Source organism: Anguilla rostrata, chromosome 7 (assembly GCF_018555375.3).
Source record: "Anguilla rostrata isolate EN2019 chromosome 7, ASM1855537v3, whole genome shotgun sequence".
NCBI classification, from domain to species: domain Eukaryota; kingdom Metazoa; phylum Chordata; class Actinopteri; order Anguilliformes; family Anguillidae; genus Anguilla; species Anguilla rostrata.
In genome coordinates this window covers 56,247,084-56,265,247 of record NC_057939.1, presented here as the reverse complement: position 1 = coordinate 56,265,247, position 18,164 = coordinate 56,247,084, and the positions used below count along the sequence as shown (strand labels likewise).

General features: G+C 53.3%; 1 protein-coding gene across 2 annotated transcripts in view; it reads left to right on the top strand.

The window, feature by feature from the left end:
• Window positions 1-15,760, top strand: part of LOC135260138 (zinc finger protein 827-like) — a 44,372-nt gene extending 28,612 nt beyond the window's left edge. The window contains exons 6-15 of one of the 2 annotated variants that reach the window (XM_064345351.1): window positions 3,300-3,539; window positions 3,951-4,005; window positions 4,393-4,499; window positions 5,200-5,322; window positions 6,648-6,819; window positions 6,956-7,122; window positions 7,565-7,756; window positions 8,276-8,453; window positions 11,596-11,646; window positions 11,937-12,077. In XM_064345351.1, coding sequence (XP_064201421.1) covers window positions 3,300-3,539; window positions 3,951-4,005; window positions 4,393-4,499; window positions 5,200-5,322; window positions 6,648-6,819; window positions 6,956-7,122; window positions 7,565-7,756; window positions 8,276-8,453; window positions 11,596-11,644 — 1,283 coding nt within the window. In that variant the 3' untranslated portion in view covers window positions 11,645-11,646; window positions 11,937-12,077. Of the gene's footprint in view, window positions 1-3,299; window positions 3,540-3,950; window positions 4,006-4,392; window positions 4,500-5,199; window positions 5,323-6,647; window positions 6,820-6,955; window positions 7,123-7,564; window positions 7,757-8,275; window positions 8,454-11,595; window positions 11,647-11,936 lie in introns of both variants that reach the window. The other variant, XM_064345350.1, reaches the window with a different exon arrangement.
• The last annotated feature ends 2,404 nt before the right edge of the window (window positions 15,761-18,164 follow it).

Sequence of the window (18,164 nt, the reverse complement as noted above, 5' to 3'; positions counted from 1 at the left end):
TGTGGGCGTGAGCCTGAATTCTGACCTCTGCTCCCTCTCCACCTGTGGGCTTTCTCGGCTGTTCCTGACCCCCCCCGTCCCCTTGGTGGGGCTGATTAAGCCTCATCAGCAGCAGAGAAAGGGCCCCCCCCCCTCAGGGGCATGGTGGCGCGGGGGCCACTGTCGCCTCCCGTTAAGGGTGAGATCTCTAAATGGTATCGCTATGGAAACGTGGTTTGAAAGCGGTCTTAAGGTAATTGTGAGCCACTTCAGGCGTTCGCTGTGCATTAGCGCTGCCGCTGAACGCGAAGCCACTTACCGCTAGGCCCCTTACCACTAGGCCGCTTACCGTGAGGCCCCTTACCGCGAGGCTACTTACCACGAGGTCCCTTACCGCTAGGCCACTTACCGCTAGGCCCCTTACCGCTAGGCCCCTTACCGTGAGGCTGCTTACCGCTAGGCCCCTTACCGCAGGCCCCTTACCGCGAGGCTGCTTACCGCTAGGCCCTACCGTAGTGCTTACCGCTGAGGCCCCTTACCGCTAGGCCCCTTACCGCTTACCGCTTACCGCTAGGTCCCTTACCGCTAGGCCCCTTACCGCTAGGCCCCTTACCGCGAGGCTGCTTACCGCTAGGCCCCTTACCGTGAGGCTGCTTACCGCTAGGCCCCTTACCGCTAGGCCCCTTACCGCTTACCGCTTACCGCAGGCCCCTTACCGCGAGGCCGCTTACCGCTAGGCCCCTTACCGTGAGGCCCTTACCGCGAGGCCCTTACCGCTAGGCCCCTTACCGCAAGGCCCCTTACCGTGAGGCCCCTTACCGCTAGGCCCCTTACCGCGAGGCCCCTTACCGCGAGGCCCCTTACCGCTAGGCCCCTTACCGCGAGGCCCCTTACCGCTAGGCCCCTTACCGCGAGGCCGCTTACCGCGAGCCATGTGACGCGCTGCATCGCCCCTCAAACTGCGCCGCGTGCTAAACCGGGTGGCGGGCGGCTCTGTTCACTCCGCCCTGTGGCCGCGGACTTGATTGGTCAGCGCTGACCATGTGGTGGGTTAGGGTTCCACCTCCAACCACCTCCTGCTGCCCCCCAGTGGCCAGCGAACTCCTCAGAGGGTCGCGTGTGTCCTGGACCCCCCAAATGCCGAAAGTCTGTGTCACACGCTGTCACACGGCCAGGCTGAACTCTTCCCCCCTGCGTGCCGCGGGTCAGCCTTCCTGTCCAGCACAACAGCCGTGGTCCCGTGGAGTTCACTCTCCTGCTCTCACCCCCCCCCCACTGGAGCAGACTCACGCCTTGTTTCCAGGTCTGCAGATCCATCCAATCGGAGGCTGTTTGAGGGGGGGGGGGGGGGTGCTGCCCGTTAGCGTCTGTCCCGTTAGCATAATTCTAAGGCCAATAATCAGCTCTAATAACTGTCAGCAATCGCACGTGAAGCAGAGCTTGCAGGACAGAGACCAAACAGGCAGAGGGCTGCACAAGCACTTTGTTTCCCAATGGTGAAACCGAGTTTAATGGGCTTTGTTACAACCCTGCAAATGGAGTCACGTTCACAGGGCAGAAACACTGGCCTCCAATCTGGGGATACAGTCGGCTGTGTACTGTGAGGAATACCTGGAGGATGAAAACAATCCACACACTGCCCAAACCATGAAATGTTGCTTAAGGATCTGTACCAGGTAGTGGGTTGCAGTGAATGTGCAGGACCTGCCCCACCTCGGCCCGCCAGGACTGACACACACCTGGCCCCCCAGACTGCTCCACCTCCGGCCCCCAGGACTGCCCCACCGACCCATCCTCGCTCATGTCTATAAAGCGCAATGATTGACTGACACAGGCTGACCATGGAGCGCGGGAATGATTTGACTGGACACTGCTCTGATCCTGGCACGCAGAATGATTGACTGACACACGCTCTGTCCATGCAGCAGGACTTGCTGACCACCTCGTCCTATGGCACAGAATGATTGACTGACCACGCTCGATCCTCAGGGCCAGAAATTGCTGACACACGCTCTGATCCTATGGAGCAGCAGAATGATTTGACTGACACACGCTCTGATCCTATGGAGCAGCAGAATGATTTGACTGACACACGCTCTGATCCTATGGAGCAGCAGAATGATTTGACTGACACACGCTCTCGTTCCGCGCGGCAGTGCTGTGGCCCGGATGCCACGCCCCCGATCGCGTGCTCCCTGCCAGCTCATTGGACAGATCGGTTACCTTTAAAAGAACAGCCATTCACTAGGAAGCTATTTTTACCCAAGAATTTAACTAACCTCTTTAATCTGAGAAGAGCAAAGTCTTAAGGTTTAGCTGGCTCCGAAGTATTCCGGAAGACCTTTTTATGCCAAAAAAAAGGTTAGAAGCTTTTATATGATCTTCATCAGGAGTTGGCTCAAAGTGGCAGACCTGTGTTGCATCACCTGAGCAGCCCAGAGCGGTTCACTAATGTCCTTTCATTTCTAATGGAAAAAGGCCATGTTTAGTGTGCTTGAGCATACTCCTGAAGTGTGTGGGGAAACCTCTCAGTGGGATTCTGTGTGTGTTCTCTACCATCTTATAGGATGTGAGTCATGCTTACAGTACAGCGCACCCAAGGCTGGACCAGCCTGGTGTTTGAGTTCTGCGCCCTGTGCTGTTTGAGTTCTGCTCCCTGTGCTGTTTGAGTTCTGCTCCCTGTGCTGTTTGAGTTCTGCTCCCTGTGCTGTTTGAGTTCTGCTCCCGGTGGTGTTTGAGTTCTGCTCCCTGTGCTGTTTGAGTTCTGCACCCTGTGCTGTTTGAGTTCTGCTCCCGGTGGTGTTTGAGTCTGTCTGCTGTATCTCTTGTGTTTGAGTTCTGCTCCCTGTGCTGTTTGAGTTCTGCTCCCTGTGGTGTTTGAGTTCTGCTCCCTGTGCTGTTTGAGTTCTGCACCCTGTGCTGTTTGAGTTCTGCTCCCGGTGGTGTTTGAGTTCTGCTCTCTCTGCTGTTTGAGTTCTGCTCCCGGTGGTGTTTGAGTTCTGCTCCCTGTGCTGTTTGAGTTCTGCTCCCTGTGCTGTTTGAGTTCTGCTCCCTGTGCTGTTTGAGTTCTGCTCCCTGTGCTGTTTGAGTTCTGCTCCCTGTGCTGTTTGAGTTCTGCTCCCTGTGCTGTTTGAGTTCTGCTCCCTGTGCTGTTTGAGTTCTGCTCCCGGTGCTGTTTGAGTTCTGCTCCCGGTGCTGTTTGAGTTCTGCTCCCTGTGCTGTTTGAGTTCTGCTCCCTGTGGTGTAGACATGCTAATGCGTAGCTTCGCTGTTGCCGTGGCACTTACGCGCAATGTGTTCCGTCTCCCTGGTTTCCACAGAGAACAACAAGGATACGCTGGCCCCGGTGGTGGCGGTGAAGGCCGAGCCCATGGAGGTGGACCCCCCCGAGTGCAGCCCCCAGCCCCCCCCACGGCTCCTAGGCTTCAGCCCTCTGCCCGGGGGCGAGAAGACCGAGCCCCCGCCCGGCCTGCCCGAGGGCCTGGCCCACCCCCAGAAGGCCCTCTTCTCCCAGGACATCTCCGTCAAAATGGCGTCTGAGCTCCTGTACCAGCTCTCAGGTAAGAGGCTGCCGCTCCCCCGGACAGGAAACAGGATGTATCTGTTTTTTGTGCCTCTCTGTGGTGTGTGCAGCCTGTACACTCAGAAGGACCTGCAGAATAATCTTGTGTTTCTAGGAGCTTCAGATAAATCTAATGCTCAAACGTACACATAATGTCCTGATTTCTGGCAGATATATGCATTATACTTCCTGCAACCTTTCACTTTCCTCTATAAAATCGCATTCAAATCACTTTTTTTTTTTCAATTCATCAGTCGCGTGAATACATTTTAATGTCTTGTGGCTGAATATTTCAATAGACTGATGGATTTAATCTTTTCTTTTAAACTAAAGGCATTTACCAATCCTGTATGTTTTGCAAGATATAGTTATGATCTGTTTCTCTTATATACCATTTTTTTTCTTTCAGAAAAAGTGAGCAAAGCTAACAACCACAAAGACAGCAACATGTTGGGTATGAACAGGTGAGCCAGAAGATTCTGGAGACTGGGAGATTTTTTAATTATTGCCTGTTTTGTTTCTCAGAATGCATAAAGAAATACCCTGAGAAACGATGTGGAGAAACGCCTTAATAAAAGGAGAAAGTAAAGACTGGCAGACGGAGCAGCCTTTATCCTGTAGAGGAGACAGTGCTGTGGTGAAATAATACAAGTTCTCTTGTCTTGGGTGGAAAAGAACACATAGTTGTTCATATCTGTACTTGGGCACGCAGCTTTTTCATCTTTTTATGCAGAATATGCAGTGAATATCCTAGTGTGAATTGTAAAGCATCACTAACGATGTATATATAACATACAGCTTTGTAAAAAGGTGATTCCCAGTGAATGAGTGGAGTGTCCTTCACTTTCCAGCCCTTTCCTGGAGGACCGTTTCGGACAATCACCCTTCTCCTCCAGCTCGAGCCTGAAGGACCCTCCCCCCAGTGAGGCCAGCTCCTCAGTCAGGCCTGTGGGACACGGTGAGCCCCCCCACAGGCGTTTTCCGTCTCCATGGCGGGTCTCGTAGCGCAGTCGCGCGCGTCTCTCCGGCCCGCGGGCTGGCCTTAGCGGGAATCGCGGGCGACCCGAGCGGAGTCCTGACCCTCCTGTGCCTTTCTCCTTTTTTATTTTCCGTCTTCATTTTTTAAATCTTAGACGCTGTGAAGCCGCACATGCTGCTGAAGACCTAAACCCTGATCTGTACGCTCGTTACGCTCGTTACGCTCGTTACGCTCGTTACGCTCTCATGCTCTCCTGTTATCTGTGTGGTGTGCGGGTAATCTGCTGTGTGTGTGGTGTGCGGGTAATCTGCTGTGTGTGTGGAATTAAAAGGCTTCTCTCTCTGTGAGATCAGTTAGAACGATGGCAGCAAGTTGAAATTCCACCGGTGTTGCCGTGTCTAGCGGGGGGCGGGGGAGGTGGGGGGGGGTACGCGGAGGGAGCTTGGAGCACTGATGAGGTTTCTCCCTAAAGAGAAGGTGTGGTACGGAATCTTAATCGCTCGCCGGCGGCCGCCTCATCACAAGGTTAATGCACTGGGTCCCCTCGTCCCTTTCTGATGATCTCATCAGCCCATTACTGGGTAACTGCAGGCGGGCTAAGGGGAGGAGAAGGGTCCCTGGGGGGGGCGGGGGGGCAGAGAGTGGGAGGGGCGTCTGACGGGCGTTCTGTGTTTCCCAGATTCGGAGAAGGCGGGGCTGGACGGGGTGTGGAGGCTGAAGGAGCAGCTGTACCCGTGTCCCGTGTGCGGGAAGGTGTTCGGCCGACAGCAGACCCTCTCACGCCACCTGTCCCTGCACACAGGTGAGACCCGCTCACGCCACCTGTCCCTGCACACAGGTGAGACCCTCTCACGCCACCTGTCCCTGCACACAGGTGAGACCCTCTCACGCCACCTGTCCCTGCACACAGGTGAGACCCTCTCACGCCACCTGTCCCTGCACACAGGTGAGACCCTCTCACGCCACCTGTCCCTGCACACAGGTGAGACCCCGCTCGCGTCCTGCCTGCTGGCTCCTCCCACTGCGGGGGGCCAAATCTCCGTCAGCCAATCGCCATCGCTGAGTCACCCGCTCATCTTCTCCTGCCTGCCTGTCAAAACTGAACCCGGGCGTGTCAGACTCCAGTCCTGCTCTGAACCCGGGCGTGTCAGACTCCAGTCCTGCTCTGAACCCGGGCGTGTCAGACTCCAGTCCTGCTCTGAACCCGGGCGTGTCAGACTCCAGTCCTGCTCTGAACCCGGGCGTGTCAGACTCCAGTCCTGCTCTGAACCCGGGCGTGTCAGACTCCAGTCCTGCTCTGAACCCGGGCGTGTCAGACTCCAGTCCTGCTCTGAACCCGGGCGTGTCAGACTCCAGTCCTGCTCTGAACCCGGGCGTGTCAGACTCCAGTCCTGCTCTGAACCCGGGTCGACCGTGTCGAGGCGTCACTCCAGTCCTGCTCTGAAGTACCCAGGTGTGTCAGACTCCAGTCCTGCTCTGAACCCGGGGTGTGACTCAGTACTGCCAGTCTCCTGCTCTGAACCCGGGCGTGTCAGACTCAGTCCTGCTCTGAACCGGCGGTCAGACTCCAGTCCTGCTCTGAACCCGGGCGTGTCAGACTCCAGTCCTGCTCTGAACCCGGGCGTGTCAGACTCCAGTCCTGCTCTGAACCTGGGCGTGTCAGACTCCAGTCCTGCTCTGAACCGGGGCGTGTCAGACTCCAGTCCTGCTCTGAACCCGGGCGTGTCAGACTCCAGTCCTGCTGGTGTTTCTGGTTTTAGTTCAGTTAGCAGCCGATTACAGCCTGAAATGAATCAGTCCAGTTGGACCGCACTGGACTGGAGTCTGACGCCTGCGATGAACCTGCTTATAACCAGCAGGGCCCGGTCCAGACAGCTGGTTACTGCAGACGGGTAATTAGGGCTCTGTTGTTCTGAACTGACCCGTGTTTGGCTGCGATTAGCTGGAGGCCTGCCTGTCTCAGTATGGAGCCTGCAGGCTGGGCCTTTTCTGCAGCGTGGCCCGCGTTCAAACGGCAAACAAAATGACCGTTAGAGGCGAGAGGAAACCAGTCAGCAGTGTGTCTCCGTCTCGTTTCGGTTTGTTTTCCCAGAGTGCTTAGCGGGGTCCTTCTGTCTGTCGTTACAGAGGAGAGGAAGTACAGGTGCCACCTGTGCCCTTACGCGGCCAAATGCCGGGCCAACCTCAACCAGCACCTCACCATCCACTCCGTGAAGCTGGTGAGCACCGATGCAGAACAGATCGTCACCGCCGTCACTGCAGAGAGCAGCCAGCGCAACAACTGCCCCTACTACTACAGGTAAATATGAGCGCACACACACACACACACACACACACACGCACACACACACACACACACACTGACGTTTGTCTGCAGAAGCAGTGCTCTGTTGAGTTCCTCTCTGATTGGCTGACGGCTGTGCTTCCCCACCCAGCTGCCATGTGTGCGGGTTCGAGACGGAGCTCAATGCGCAGTTCGTCAGCCACATGTCCCTGCACGTGGACAAGGAGCAGTGGATGTTCTCCCTGTGCTGCAGCTCCTGTGAGTTTGTGTGCAGTGAGGAGAGCGATATGAAGCTGCACATCAGCGCCGACCACGCAGGTGAGACCAGCTTCTCTACGTCTTTCTTCCTCTGCCTGTCTCTCCCACTTTCTCTATCTCTCTTCCTCTGCCTGTCTCTCCCACTTTCTCTATCTCTCTTCCTCTGCCTGTCTCTCCCACTTTCTCTACGTCGCTCTTCCTCTGCCTGTCTCTCCTGGTTTCTCTATGTCTCTGTTCCCTGCCTGTTTCTCCTGGTTTCTCTATGTCTCTCTTCCTCTTCCTGTTTCTCCTGGTTTCTCTATGTCTCTCTTCCTCTTCCTGTTTCTCTACATCTCTTAAATGTGGTTGAATAAGAAATGACATCCTTTGGTGCATTGATTACAGTTGAATAAGAGGGTATCACACAGTGCTTTATTTACAGTTGAATAAGGTTGTAGGTTTGAAGTTTGACCTATAGCTTTGACCTTTGACCTTTGACCTTTTGGACCTCCCGTCCTGGCAGGCCTCACCTCCAGGAGCCCCCTGAGTGAGACGAAGAGCACCTCCTCCTCGCTCTCCGCACTCAGCGAATCGCTCAGCGGCTCCGAAACCAGCGACGTCGCCCACGGCAATGAGGAGCTCAAGAGCCTGTTGGCCCCGCCTTCGTCCGGGGGCAGCCAATCCACAGCGGGGACAGAAGATAAATCTGAGAAAGGTTCGGGCCTTCATTAACGATGATGATGAGTCTGGAGCTGTTCTAGAGCTCCATTGCTTTCCGTTGCTGGTAGTGATTTTTACATCGGCATTAGACTGTTCAGTTTGCAAGCAGGAGCTGCATTGTCCACATAAATATGATATTCCATTCTCTTCCTTGTCTGGAATGACCTTGGTGGTTCAGTGTGAATTGAGCCAATAACAGTCATCTTGAATAAGCAGATTTATTCCACCATTACACCCCGGCTGTTCTGTCTGTGTATATTTCTGCAGACATGCATCATAGCCTCACCTGCCCTAGTGTGAATCCTAAACAGAGAAATGCGATTTGGGATTAGTCTTCATCAGCGGCCTACTTGTGTGTGCGGGTGGAGGGCTAGTGGATGAATTGATGAGAACCTTTTTTCCAAAGGACACCAGAGCGTTGTCCCGTCAGAGTTTTTAAACCAGTGCCCCGTCGGTGGTGACTGGGGGGTGCAGCACGCCTCTGGGTTCTGAAGGTCTGTTTGCTCGCCCGCAGGCCTGGAATGCGTGTTCTGCAACTTCGTGTGCAAGACGCGGCCCATGTACGAGCGGCACCTGCAGATCCACCTGATCACGCGCATGTTCGAGTGCGACGTCTGCCACAAGTTCCTCAAGACGCCCGAGCAGCTGCTGGAGCACAAGAAGTGCCACACGGTCCCCAGCGGAGGACTGAAGTAAGGAGCACAAGACCCAGAGCGCCACCCTCCACCCTCCACCCGCTCCCTCTCTCCACCCTCCACCCACTCCCTCTCTCCACCCTCCACCCGCTCCCTCTCTCCACCCCCCCACCCGCTCCCTCTCTCCACCCTCCACCCGCTCCCTCTCTCACCTCCACCACTCCTCTCTCCACCTCCACCCGCTCCCTCTCTCCACCCCCCACCCGCTCCCTCTCTCCACCCCTCCACCGCTCCCTCTCTCCACCCTCCACCACTCTCTCTCTCCACCCATCCCATCCACTCCTCTCTCCACCCTCCCGCTCCCTCTTCACCCTCCATCCGCTCCCTCTCTCCACCCCTCCACCCGCTCTCTCTCTCCACCCCTCCCATCCGCTCCCTCTCTCCACCCCTCCACCCGCTCCTTCTCTCCACCTCCCCCTCCACCCGCTCCCTCTCTCTCTACCCCTCCTCCATCTGCTCCCTCTCTCCACCCCCCCATCCTGAGTCACCCTCTGCCTCTGTCCACTCCTTTAACCCTCCTATTCTCTCCTTCTTTTCTCCCCTCCTCCCTCCTTCTCTCCTCCTACCCATCCAGAGTTATCCTCTGCCTGTATCCAGTCCTCCACTCCTGTAACCCTCCCATCCTCTCCTCCTTTAATAGCAACCCTTCTCTCACTCTCTCATCTGCTACTTCCACTGCTATTCCAGTGCTCCTCCCTGACTGAGCATTCAGTCCATCCTGCACTCCTCCACCCTAACGCATCTCATCCTCTCTTCTCCTCCTCCTCTTTGTGCACTTATATTCCGGTGCTTCTCACCCTAGGCTGGCAGGGAGCTTGCAGAGGCATCCCGGCCCGATGCAGGATTTAGGGGCCGGGGGTCGATGCCGTGTTCACGCACGCGTTGCCTGTCAGGCGTTTATTTGAGAATTTGTGGCAGTTGAGTCACTCTTGCTTTCAGGAGAAAAACACAGACAGGTGATTCATTTGAAAAGGTGAGGATGAGGGTTCAATCTGAACACCTCACAGCTGCTCACTCCAGATCCGTCTCACTGTCTCAGAGTAAAACACCGAGCGATTCACTAATGGAACAAATCAATGCTTTGTTTTATATACAAATGACTCTTGTGGATTTAGTTGCTGATGGGAATTCATAATGAGGATGGTGTGGGGTGGCTCAGTGGCCAAACTCACACGTCCAAAGAGACAGATGAACAGCGTAATGGACATGAACGTTTTCTGACAGGTTATTTAGGAATTGATCAGTAGAACACGGTCCAGAATGCGTAACTAGGCTGTGGCACATTATTGCATCAGCTGCACTGTCGCCGTTCAGCTGTTCCTTCATTTACACGTTAAAGCCAAAAACTTCATCCGGCACAAACTGACTGGGCCGGCAGCAGCAGCTGGGCTGCTTTCTGGAGAAGAGAAGCTCAGTCTGACCGCGCTGCTCACCCGGAGCGCGTGCAGTGTACGCAGCACGTGTGTTTGCTGTTTTCTGCACCACAAACACTGCGCCTCCCTCAGCCTTAATAATTAATTAGCTCTGCCTAATGAAAAAACTGCCTGCCAGTCCCACTGCTCCATTTAACGTGATTAAGTGACTGATGCCTGTTCCGTGATGTAGGCGCTCATTTGCATAACACACAAAAGGAAGTCTTCGCGTTGTGTTTTTCTTCAGACGCGAAGTTCGCACCGCTCATCGTGTGTCACTGCGGGGGTGTCACTAAGCAGAGATCTCGCTCGTGGTCCGTTATTAAATATTGATTCATGACTTTTAGCAGCTTATATGAATAATGTGCTAATGCAGGCCATACGGCGGCAGCCAATCAGAAGCCCATTTACTGGCGCTGGCGGTCATCAGCCAATCAGCTTGGCCGTTGTGGGCAGCGGAGAGGCTTCTGTCACTCACAGGCGGGCACGGCGACGGTGACCGTCCCCAGGCAGCCCGGCGTGGAGCTCGCGGACGCCGCGCGGTGAAGCCTGAGGTTTCACGGCGGGAATCCGCCCCTGTGGGAGGGGAGGCGGGGGGAGGCGCGGGGCGCTCTGTGTCCCACCGCTGGGGCCTGACGTGTGCGTTTTGGCGGTTCCCCCTCCCTCACCCCATCGCCCGCACAGACTGAGGCGCCAAATTAAACTTCTCTCACCCGCCCCCCCCCCACCCCCCTGTTCTGGGGGTGTAAAGTGGACCGTTTCACTGAGAGACGGCCTGCTCCCTGTTCCCATCCTCTGTTGGGCCAGATACCATGTGACCAGACCTGGGGCCGGAGCCAATGCCAGTGCCCCTCCCAGGGGAAAAACAGACCAATCACACCACAGAAACAACCCATTTTTAATACATGTTGTGTTGTAGTGTGGCAGGGTGGGGGGGGTGGGGGGGGATCTGATCTTCAGCGCCAAAGAGCATTTAGAACCTTCAGGCCTGATGCCAAGACAACCGACCAATCAGAGGCAAGGCCAAAGGCCACGCCCACCATGGACACTAGTCGCTGCGAGTGAGCGTGCTCAGACTTGGTCTGCCCGTGACCTCAGTCGCCCTAGTTGAGCCGTGTCAGCGGGGGGGCGGGGGCGGGGGTGGGGGCACCAGGATTGCGTGTGGAAAAGCAGGGTTATTATTCTAAATGGGGGGCCCAGTTCCTGCCCACTGACAGCACTGCATACATTTGAATTCTGTCTGTTTCCTGTGCTTCTTGGATATATGATTCTTTCCACTGAACTTGCGTCTAGGCCCAGACTCTGCGGGGTCTGGGGGGGGGGGGTGGAGGCATGCGCCAGCTGGCTAGTGGGTGAGGGCTTGTGCCCATGGGATTGGTCGAGGCTGAAAGGAGGCGGGTCCAGGGGTGAGGCAGGTCAGGTTCCTGTGTGGGGATTGGCCGAGGCCAAAGGTGGGCGGGTCCAGGGGGTGAGGCAAGTCAGGCTCCTGTGTGGGGATTGGTCGAGGCCGAAGATGGGCGGGTCCTGGGGTGAGGAAGGTCGGGCTCCTGTGTGGGGATTGGCCAAGGCCAAAGATGGGCGGGTCCAGGGGTGAGGCAGGTCAGGCTCCTGTGTGGGGATTGGCCAAGGCCGAAGGTGGGCGGGTCCAGGGGTGCAGCAGGTCGTGTGGCGGTTGGTCGGGAGACAGGGGCTTCACCAACGGTTTCTGAGGTGATTCTGTTCTGCAGGGTTTGTGAAGCGCTTTGGGGCCCTGAGCAGATGAAAGGTGCTATTTAAATGTAAGTGCCATTCATTTATTCATTTACCTACACATGCACCCTGTTCCCTGTGTCTGCAGCTGCACCCGCACGCTCACACACACACACACACACACACACACACATGCACACCACAGCCAGCCCCCCTAACCCCGGCCTCTGACAGGCTGCTGCCCCTATCTGATGTTTTGGACAATGTGTGTGCTGAGTCCAGCAGTGTAACCTCCACACCTGTCTCTGTTTGTGTGTGTGTGTGTGTGTGTGCGCGCGCCTGTGTGTGTGTGCCTGTGTCTGTGTGTGTTCCGTTCCAGGTGTCCATTCTGCATGTACTCGACCAATCGGCCGGCTGCGATGGAGGCTCACCTGAAGACGCACTACAAGCCCGAGTACCGCTGCCGGATCTGCCAGGCCGTGAAGCGGGACCAGCCGGAGCTGGAGACGCACGTGCGCGGGCATCGCCTCGGCAACCACTACCGCTGCCAGCAGTGCGGCTACCTGTCCAAGACCGCCAACAAGCTGATCGAGCACGTGCGCGTGCACACGGGCGAGCGGCCGTACCACTGCGACCAGTGCAGCTACAGCTGCAAGCGCAAGGACAACCTCAACCTGCACAGGAAGCTGAAGCACGCGCCCCGCCCGTCCTACCGCTGCCCCGCCTGCGCCTTCGCCACCACCCACCCCTTCGTCTTCAGCCGCCACGTCAAGAAGCACCAGGGAGGAGCCTGCGGCGAGGCGGGGGCGGGGCCTGGGGCGGGGGCGGGGCCTGGCAGCCCCTCCCTGGGCAGGTCCGCCTCCCACGCGCTGCAGTCCGTGGCCCTGTCGGTGTCGGGGGGGCAGGAGGCCCCGCTCGCCCCGCTCCCCCCCCGCGCCCCGCTCTACCTCTCGGCCCGGAGCTCCTCCCTCTCCTGCCGCTACTCGGACCTGACGCACCTCATCCCCCTCACCTCCCTCTTCCCCCCGAGCCCGCTCCCAGCCCCTCCCCCGGCCCTCCCCAGGCCACGCCCAGCCTCCTCCCTGCCCCCCCCCTCCCCGTCCCCCACCTCCTGCAAGCGCTCCTTCCTGGCCTACCTGGGGCTCACCCGGCGGGCCGAGGCCGTTTGAAGGCCCCCACACCCCCCCTCCGGGACGGGGGGGGAATACGCTCCTCCAGTGTGGTCAGAGCTTTCCAGTCCAGTTTAAATAACATAAAATAACATGCTGGGTTAAAAAAGTTATGGTACCTAAAAAATGCATTTATAAAAAAGGCTTTATGTGCTTCAGTTAAATGAAAGCTGCTTTTATTCTCCATTAATCCGTGACTATTATTATTATTATTATTATTATTATTTTACAGTTTTATTTTTATTTGTATTTTTTTTACTCTGATATCAGTTATGACTGACCAGGAACCCACTGCATTACCGGCAAATGTGTCCTACAGCAGCAGGTATGCAGGAACTGAAACACATACATGCTACATATGTGTGTGTGTGTGTACGCGTACATGCTACATACGTGTGTGTGTACGCGTACATGCTACATATGTGTGTGTGTACGTTTACATGTTACATACGTGTGTGTACGCATACGTGCTACATACGTGTGTGTACGCATACATGCTACATACGTGTGTGTGTACGCTTACATGTTACGTACGTGTGTGTGTGTATGCTGACACGCTACATACGTGTGTGTGTGTACGTTTACATGTTATGTACGTGTGTGTACTCATACACGCTACATACGTGTCTCTTAATCAAAGCATTATAAAGCATGCTCCTGTACGTGCTCCAATTTAATGTTTTGATTATTACTAATTATTTTTATTGTTATGAAATATATGAGAAAAGACGCATCTTTTTTGGTGCTCCACAGTCAAAAACGTCCTCAAACTCACAAAAAGGAACTGTTTTAAAGTCCTTTTCCAGTTTTCCAAAACAGTGGCTCACTTAACAGGTATTCCGCATACTGTATATATTTTTGTAGCCTTCTAGCAGTTTTTTAATGGTTGTATACTGTGGCCCATGAGCCGTCTGCAGAATTTAATATAATTCAGGCTGTAAGCAACACTTTCAACAGCTGCACGGGTGATGGTGTTCTGGGGTTCAAGTGGAGATTTCGAGGTCCAAGCAAGAGGAACATGCCAGGAATATCCCGTCATGGAGGGCTCAGTAGACCTCACCTGTTTTGGGTTCAAGCACCGCTCAGACCGCACACATGGGGCTGATCCGGTTAAAGACGGTCAGTTTGAGTTCTGGCCATTCGGCTGTTCAGGACCGTGCTGCCCACCCGTAGTGCGGAGGGAAGAGGTCTGGTCACCTTATTCTGTTCTGGAACTGACGAGCGAACAGACGTCCAAAAGAAGAACATTTTTTACGGACCTAGCCGCGCGTGAGGGTAGAGCGGTCATTGCATACTGACGTGTTCTCTGCGGTCAGCAGTATAGGGGGTGGAGTCTCTCTAAGTTCGTTTAGGTCTCATTCCAGTAAGGAACTCATAACATGCTGTGTCACAGTGTAATCTAACCCCCCCTTTTCTGTTCTCTGTAATTGTCTCATGGAGGTGACGGGCTGTGGGGGTCCTCACCCCCCCGTCCCTCAGACAGTGCCGATGTAATGGTGCTTTTTGGAGCTTTTGTAATCTGTATAATACTCGTTCCAAAATGACTTGAATGAATGTACTGCTTTTTAATGTAAACGTGGGAAGTAGTGCTGAGGGTGCTGTGAAGAATGGTCTTTCAGATATTGGTGGCCTTCAGTTTTAGCATTTTTTTTTTCTTGATTTTTTTAAGTACAACAATTTGATCCAAATACTTTCTGAGAACAGCTCTTGGAGCCCAGGAGCGGCGCGGGGTAGCGGCTGTCCTTCTCGCCAGACAGCGTGCGCAGACCTGGGCGCTGTTCATGTGAGTGAGGCATCATGGGATACCCCTGGGGAATTGCCCCCTTTCTCAGTCAAATCAGCACTTATTTTATGTTTCAGTTTGAAGAAGCACTTGTTTTGTGTCTCATAGTAGTCAAAATATGTTATTAAAAAAAAATAACTTTAAATTTATATTCTAAATTATGTCTGTTGTGCATCAGCTGGTTTTTTAGGACCGGACAGTATTGGGCCACACAAGGGTGCACGAAGGATAAATTACTACAAATTGTGCAAGATGTTCCAAAAAAGGTATTGCATTTTTGAAATGAATAATTTTGTTATTTCGATGTCAGTTTATATGTGCTTTTTGTATTGTTAAATCCCTTGCAGTGGTATGAATCAAACCATAAAGTACTCTAATTACTGATGGGGGTTTTTCCCCTGGTTTTGATTTCTGGTTAAAAATCAGAGGAAAAGAGAATGGAAAATCAAAAATTGAAAACAGATAAACAGATAAGCTACGTTAGAATTTCTGCAGTGGTTCCCGTTAAACCCAAAATGGCGGTAAACTGAGTTTGTAAATAAAGCCCTCTCTCGGATTTGGGTACATAGCTAGAAGAGGTCAAATCCTGGGCTTTGTAGCACAGGCTAAATACAGAACTAAATAAGGCAATTTTGCACAGTGCTTTTGTCTTGCACTATTTTATATTTGTCAAAACAAAAGTTTTAAGTCTCGCAACAATGAAATTATAACAGGTTCGACACTCACCACATCTTTATATGGGGCAAAAAATCACCCCAAAATCACAAATTGGTAGATACTGAACGATATCAATCCCTTGCATAACAATGAATGCCCAGATTTCCTACGCGCTTCCATGCGTTTCCTTTCCCTTATTCTCATGTATGTTTTGTTTCGTTTGGTTTTGTTTTGTTCATTCTGATGGAAATGAATGCTGTTAGTTGTGTAAAGACTAAAAAGAAAAGTGTAAAAAAGAACACGGGCTGCGCTTTTAGGATTGAATCCCGACGTTCATGAATTAAGGGGGGGGGGGGGGCAGTTTTATATACAGTAGTTGACCTCTGACCTCCCTCCATCCTTCCTGTGTGTAAATGTACTGCATGCGACCCTTGTTGCCATGTCCTGCTGGTGCGGGTGCCCCTGCAGTCTGCCCAGCGCTCCGCGTCCATCTGCAGTATGTTTTATACTCTACTGCCCCTCGGTGGGCTGGAGGGGAACTCCCTGAGCCCGCTGAGAATGAGTCAAACTGATTTTCAGCTCCGAGGAGGAAAACCGTATTCGTCTGCCTTTGGAAATGTGTCTATAATCTAAGATGGCTGCACTTTCACACAGCTGAGTGTGTGACGGACAGGCTGGCCTGGCCTGGCCTTTCTTCGCCCAGATTTCTACGCGCTCGGTTCTGCTCTTATGTGCTTGAGTGTAAGCAGCGCAGTGATCTCCAGTCACCGCTGTGGCAGATGCATGGTATTACAGAGCCTAGCTGTTAGCACTTACTTTCCTTTTTGTTGTTTAATTTTCCTAAACAGAGATACTTTTTGTTTGCGTTTGGTCATGCACTTGGTGCTCAGCACGGGTTGATCTGTGTTCGGTTTCACTTTCGGCTGCGTTTTTTCTGCTTGTTGACGCCCAGTGTATCTTTTATTTTTAGATTATCTTTTTGAAACGCAGTTTAACAGGTGCATTCTGTATAAAGCTTTTTTATTACTTCATCTTAAAGGCTGTACAGGGTTGTTTGTGACGATGAATGGTTATTAGATCATTTGTACTTTTTGTTTAATGGTTGTTCTTTGTTTTTATTTTTTTATATTTTATTTTTTTTGTTTTTGGCATTTTGATTTCAGACTGCCAGTTCTCAATGTAACAGGATTTTGAAGTAAAGCTTACATCAGATATTACAATGTGGTATTTTGTTGTCTTGAATGTTCAGAATTTTTGGTGCTAATGTCGTTTTTCACAACGATGGGGCAATACCAGACTGTTTGCAGCTGGCTTTGGGATGTAATTTTAAAAGTGAGTCGCAGCGTGACTTCTGGAGGGTCCTGAAAGGACGCTGATCGCTTATCCGCCCTTCTGCTCTTACTGCTTTAGAATCCCAGAGTTCTGATTGCACACTGGAGAGAAAAAACAGTGGAGCTCAGCCTGGTTCTCTGTCAGAAGGCTGAGCTTTGTTTAATAGTAATGAAAGTAACACAAACACACGTATATACACACTCACTCGTTCACACACACACACACACACACACACACATGCACACACACACACACACACACACACATACACACGCACACACATGCACACATTGCATGCTCACACACACTCACACACACACACACACACACACACACACCTCCTCCAGGGGACAGTGGGCTCTTTGCTAATGGAAACTGATGAAGTGGAGGCAAAGTGTTTGCCGGCATTAAGCGACCCGTTCATCAGAGTTTCTCCAGAGCCACAGAACACCTGCGTGTGTCTCCTCAGTGAACACGCTAACGTACCGCTCATCTCCTCAGTGAACACGCTAACGTACCGCTCATCTCCTCAGTGAACACGCTAACGTACCGCTCATCTCCTCAGTGAACACGCTAACGTACCGCTCATCTCCTCAGTGAACACGCTAACGTACCGCTCATCTCCTCAGTGAACACGCTAACGTACCGCTCATCTCCTCAGCGAACATGCTAACGTACCGCTCATCTCCTCAGTGAACATGCTAACGTACCGCTCATCTCCTCAGTGAACACGCTAACGTACCGCTCATCTCCTCAGTGAACACGCTAACGTACCGCTCATCTCCTCAGTGAACATGCTAACGTACCGCTCATCTCCTCAGTGAACACGCTAACGTACCGCTCATCTCCTCAGTGAACATGCTAACGTACCGCTCATCTCCTCAGTGAACATGCTAACGTACCGCTCATCTCCTCAGTGAACACGCTAACGTACCGCTCATCTCCTCAGTGAACACGCTAACGTACCGCTCATCTCCTCAGTGAACATGCTAACGTACCGCTCATCTCCTCAGTGAACACGCTAACGTACCGCTAATCTCCTCAGTGAACACGCTAACGTACCGCTCATCTCCTCAGTGAACACGCTAACGTACCGCTCATCTCCTCAGTGAACACGCTAACGTACCGCTCATCTCCTCAGTGAACACGCTAACGTACCGCTCATCTCCTCAGTGAACACGCTAACGTACCGCTCATCTCCTCAGTGAACACGCTAACGTACCGCTCATCTCCTCAGTGAACACGCTAACGTACCGCTCATCTCCTCAGTGAACACGCTAATCGTACCGCTCATCTCCTCAGTGAACACGCTAACGTACCGCTCATCTCCTCAGTGAACACGCTAACGTACCGCTCATCTCCTCAGTGAACACGCTAACGTACCGCTCATCTCCTCAGTGAACACGCTAGTACGTATCTCGCCGCTCACCTCTCCCTCAGTGAACACGCTAGCGTACCGCTCATCTCCTCAGTGAACACGCTAACGTACCGCTCATCTCCTCAGTGAACACGCTAGACGTACCGCTCATTCTCCTCAGCTGAACATGCTAACGTACCGCTCATCTCCTCAGTGAACATGCTAACGTACCGCTCATCTCCTCCAGTGAACACGCTAACGTACCGCTCATCTCCTCAGTGAACATGCTAACGTACCGCTCATCTCCTC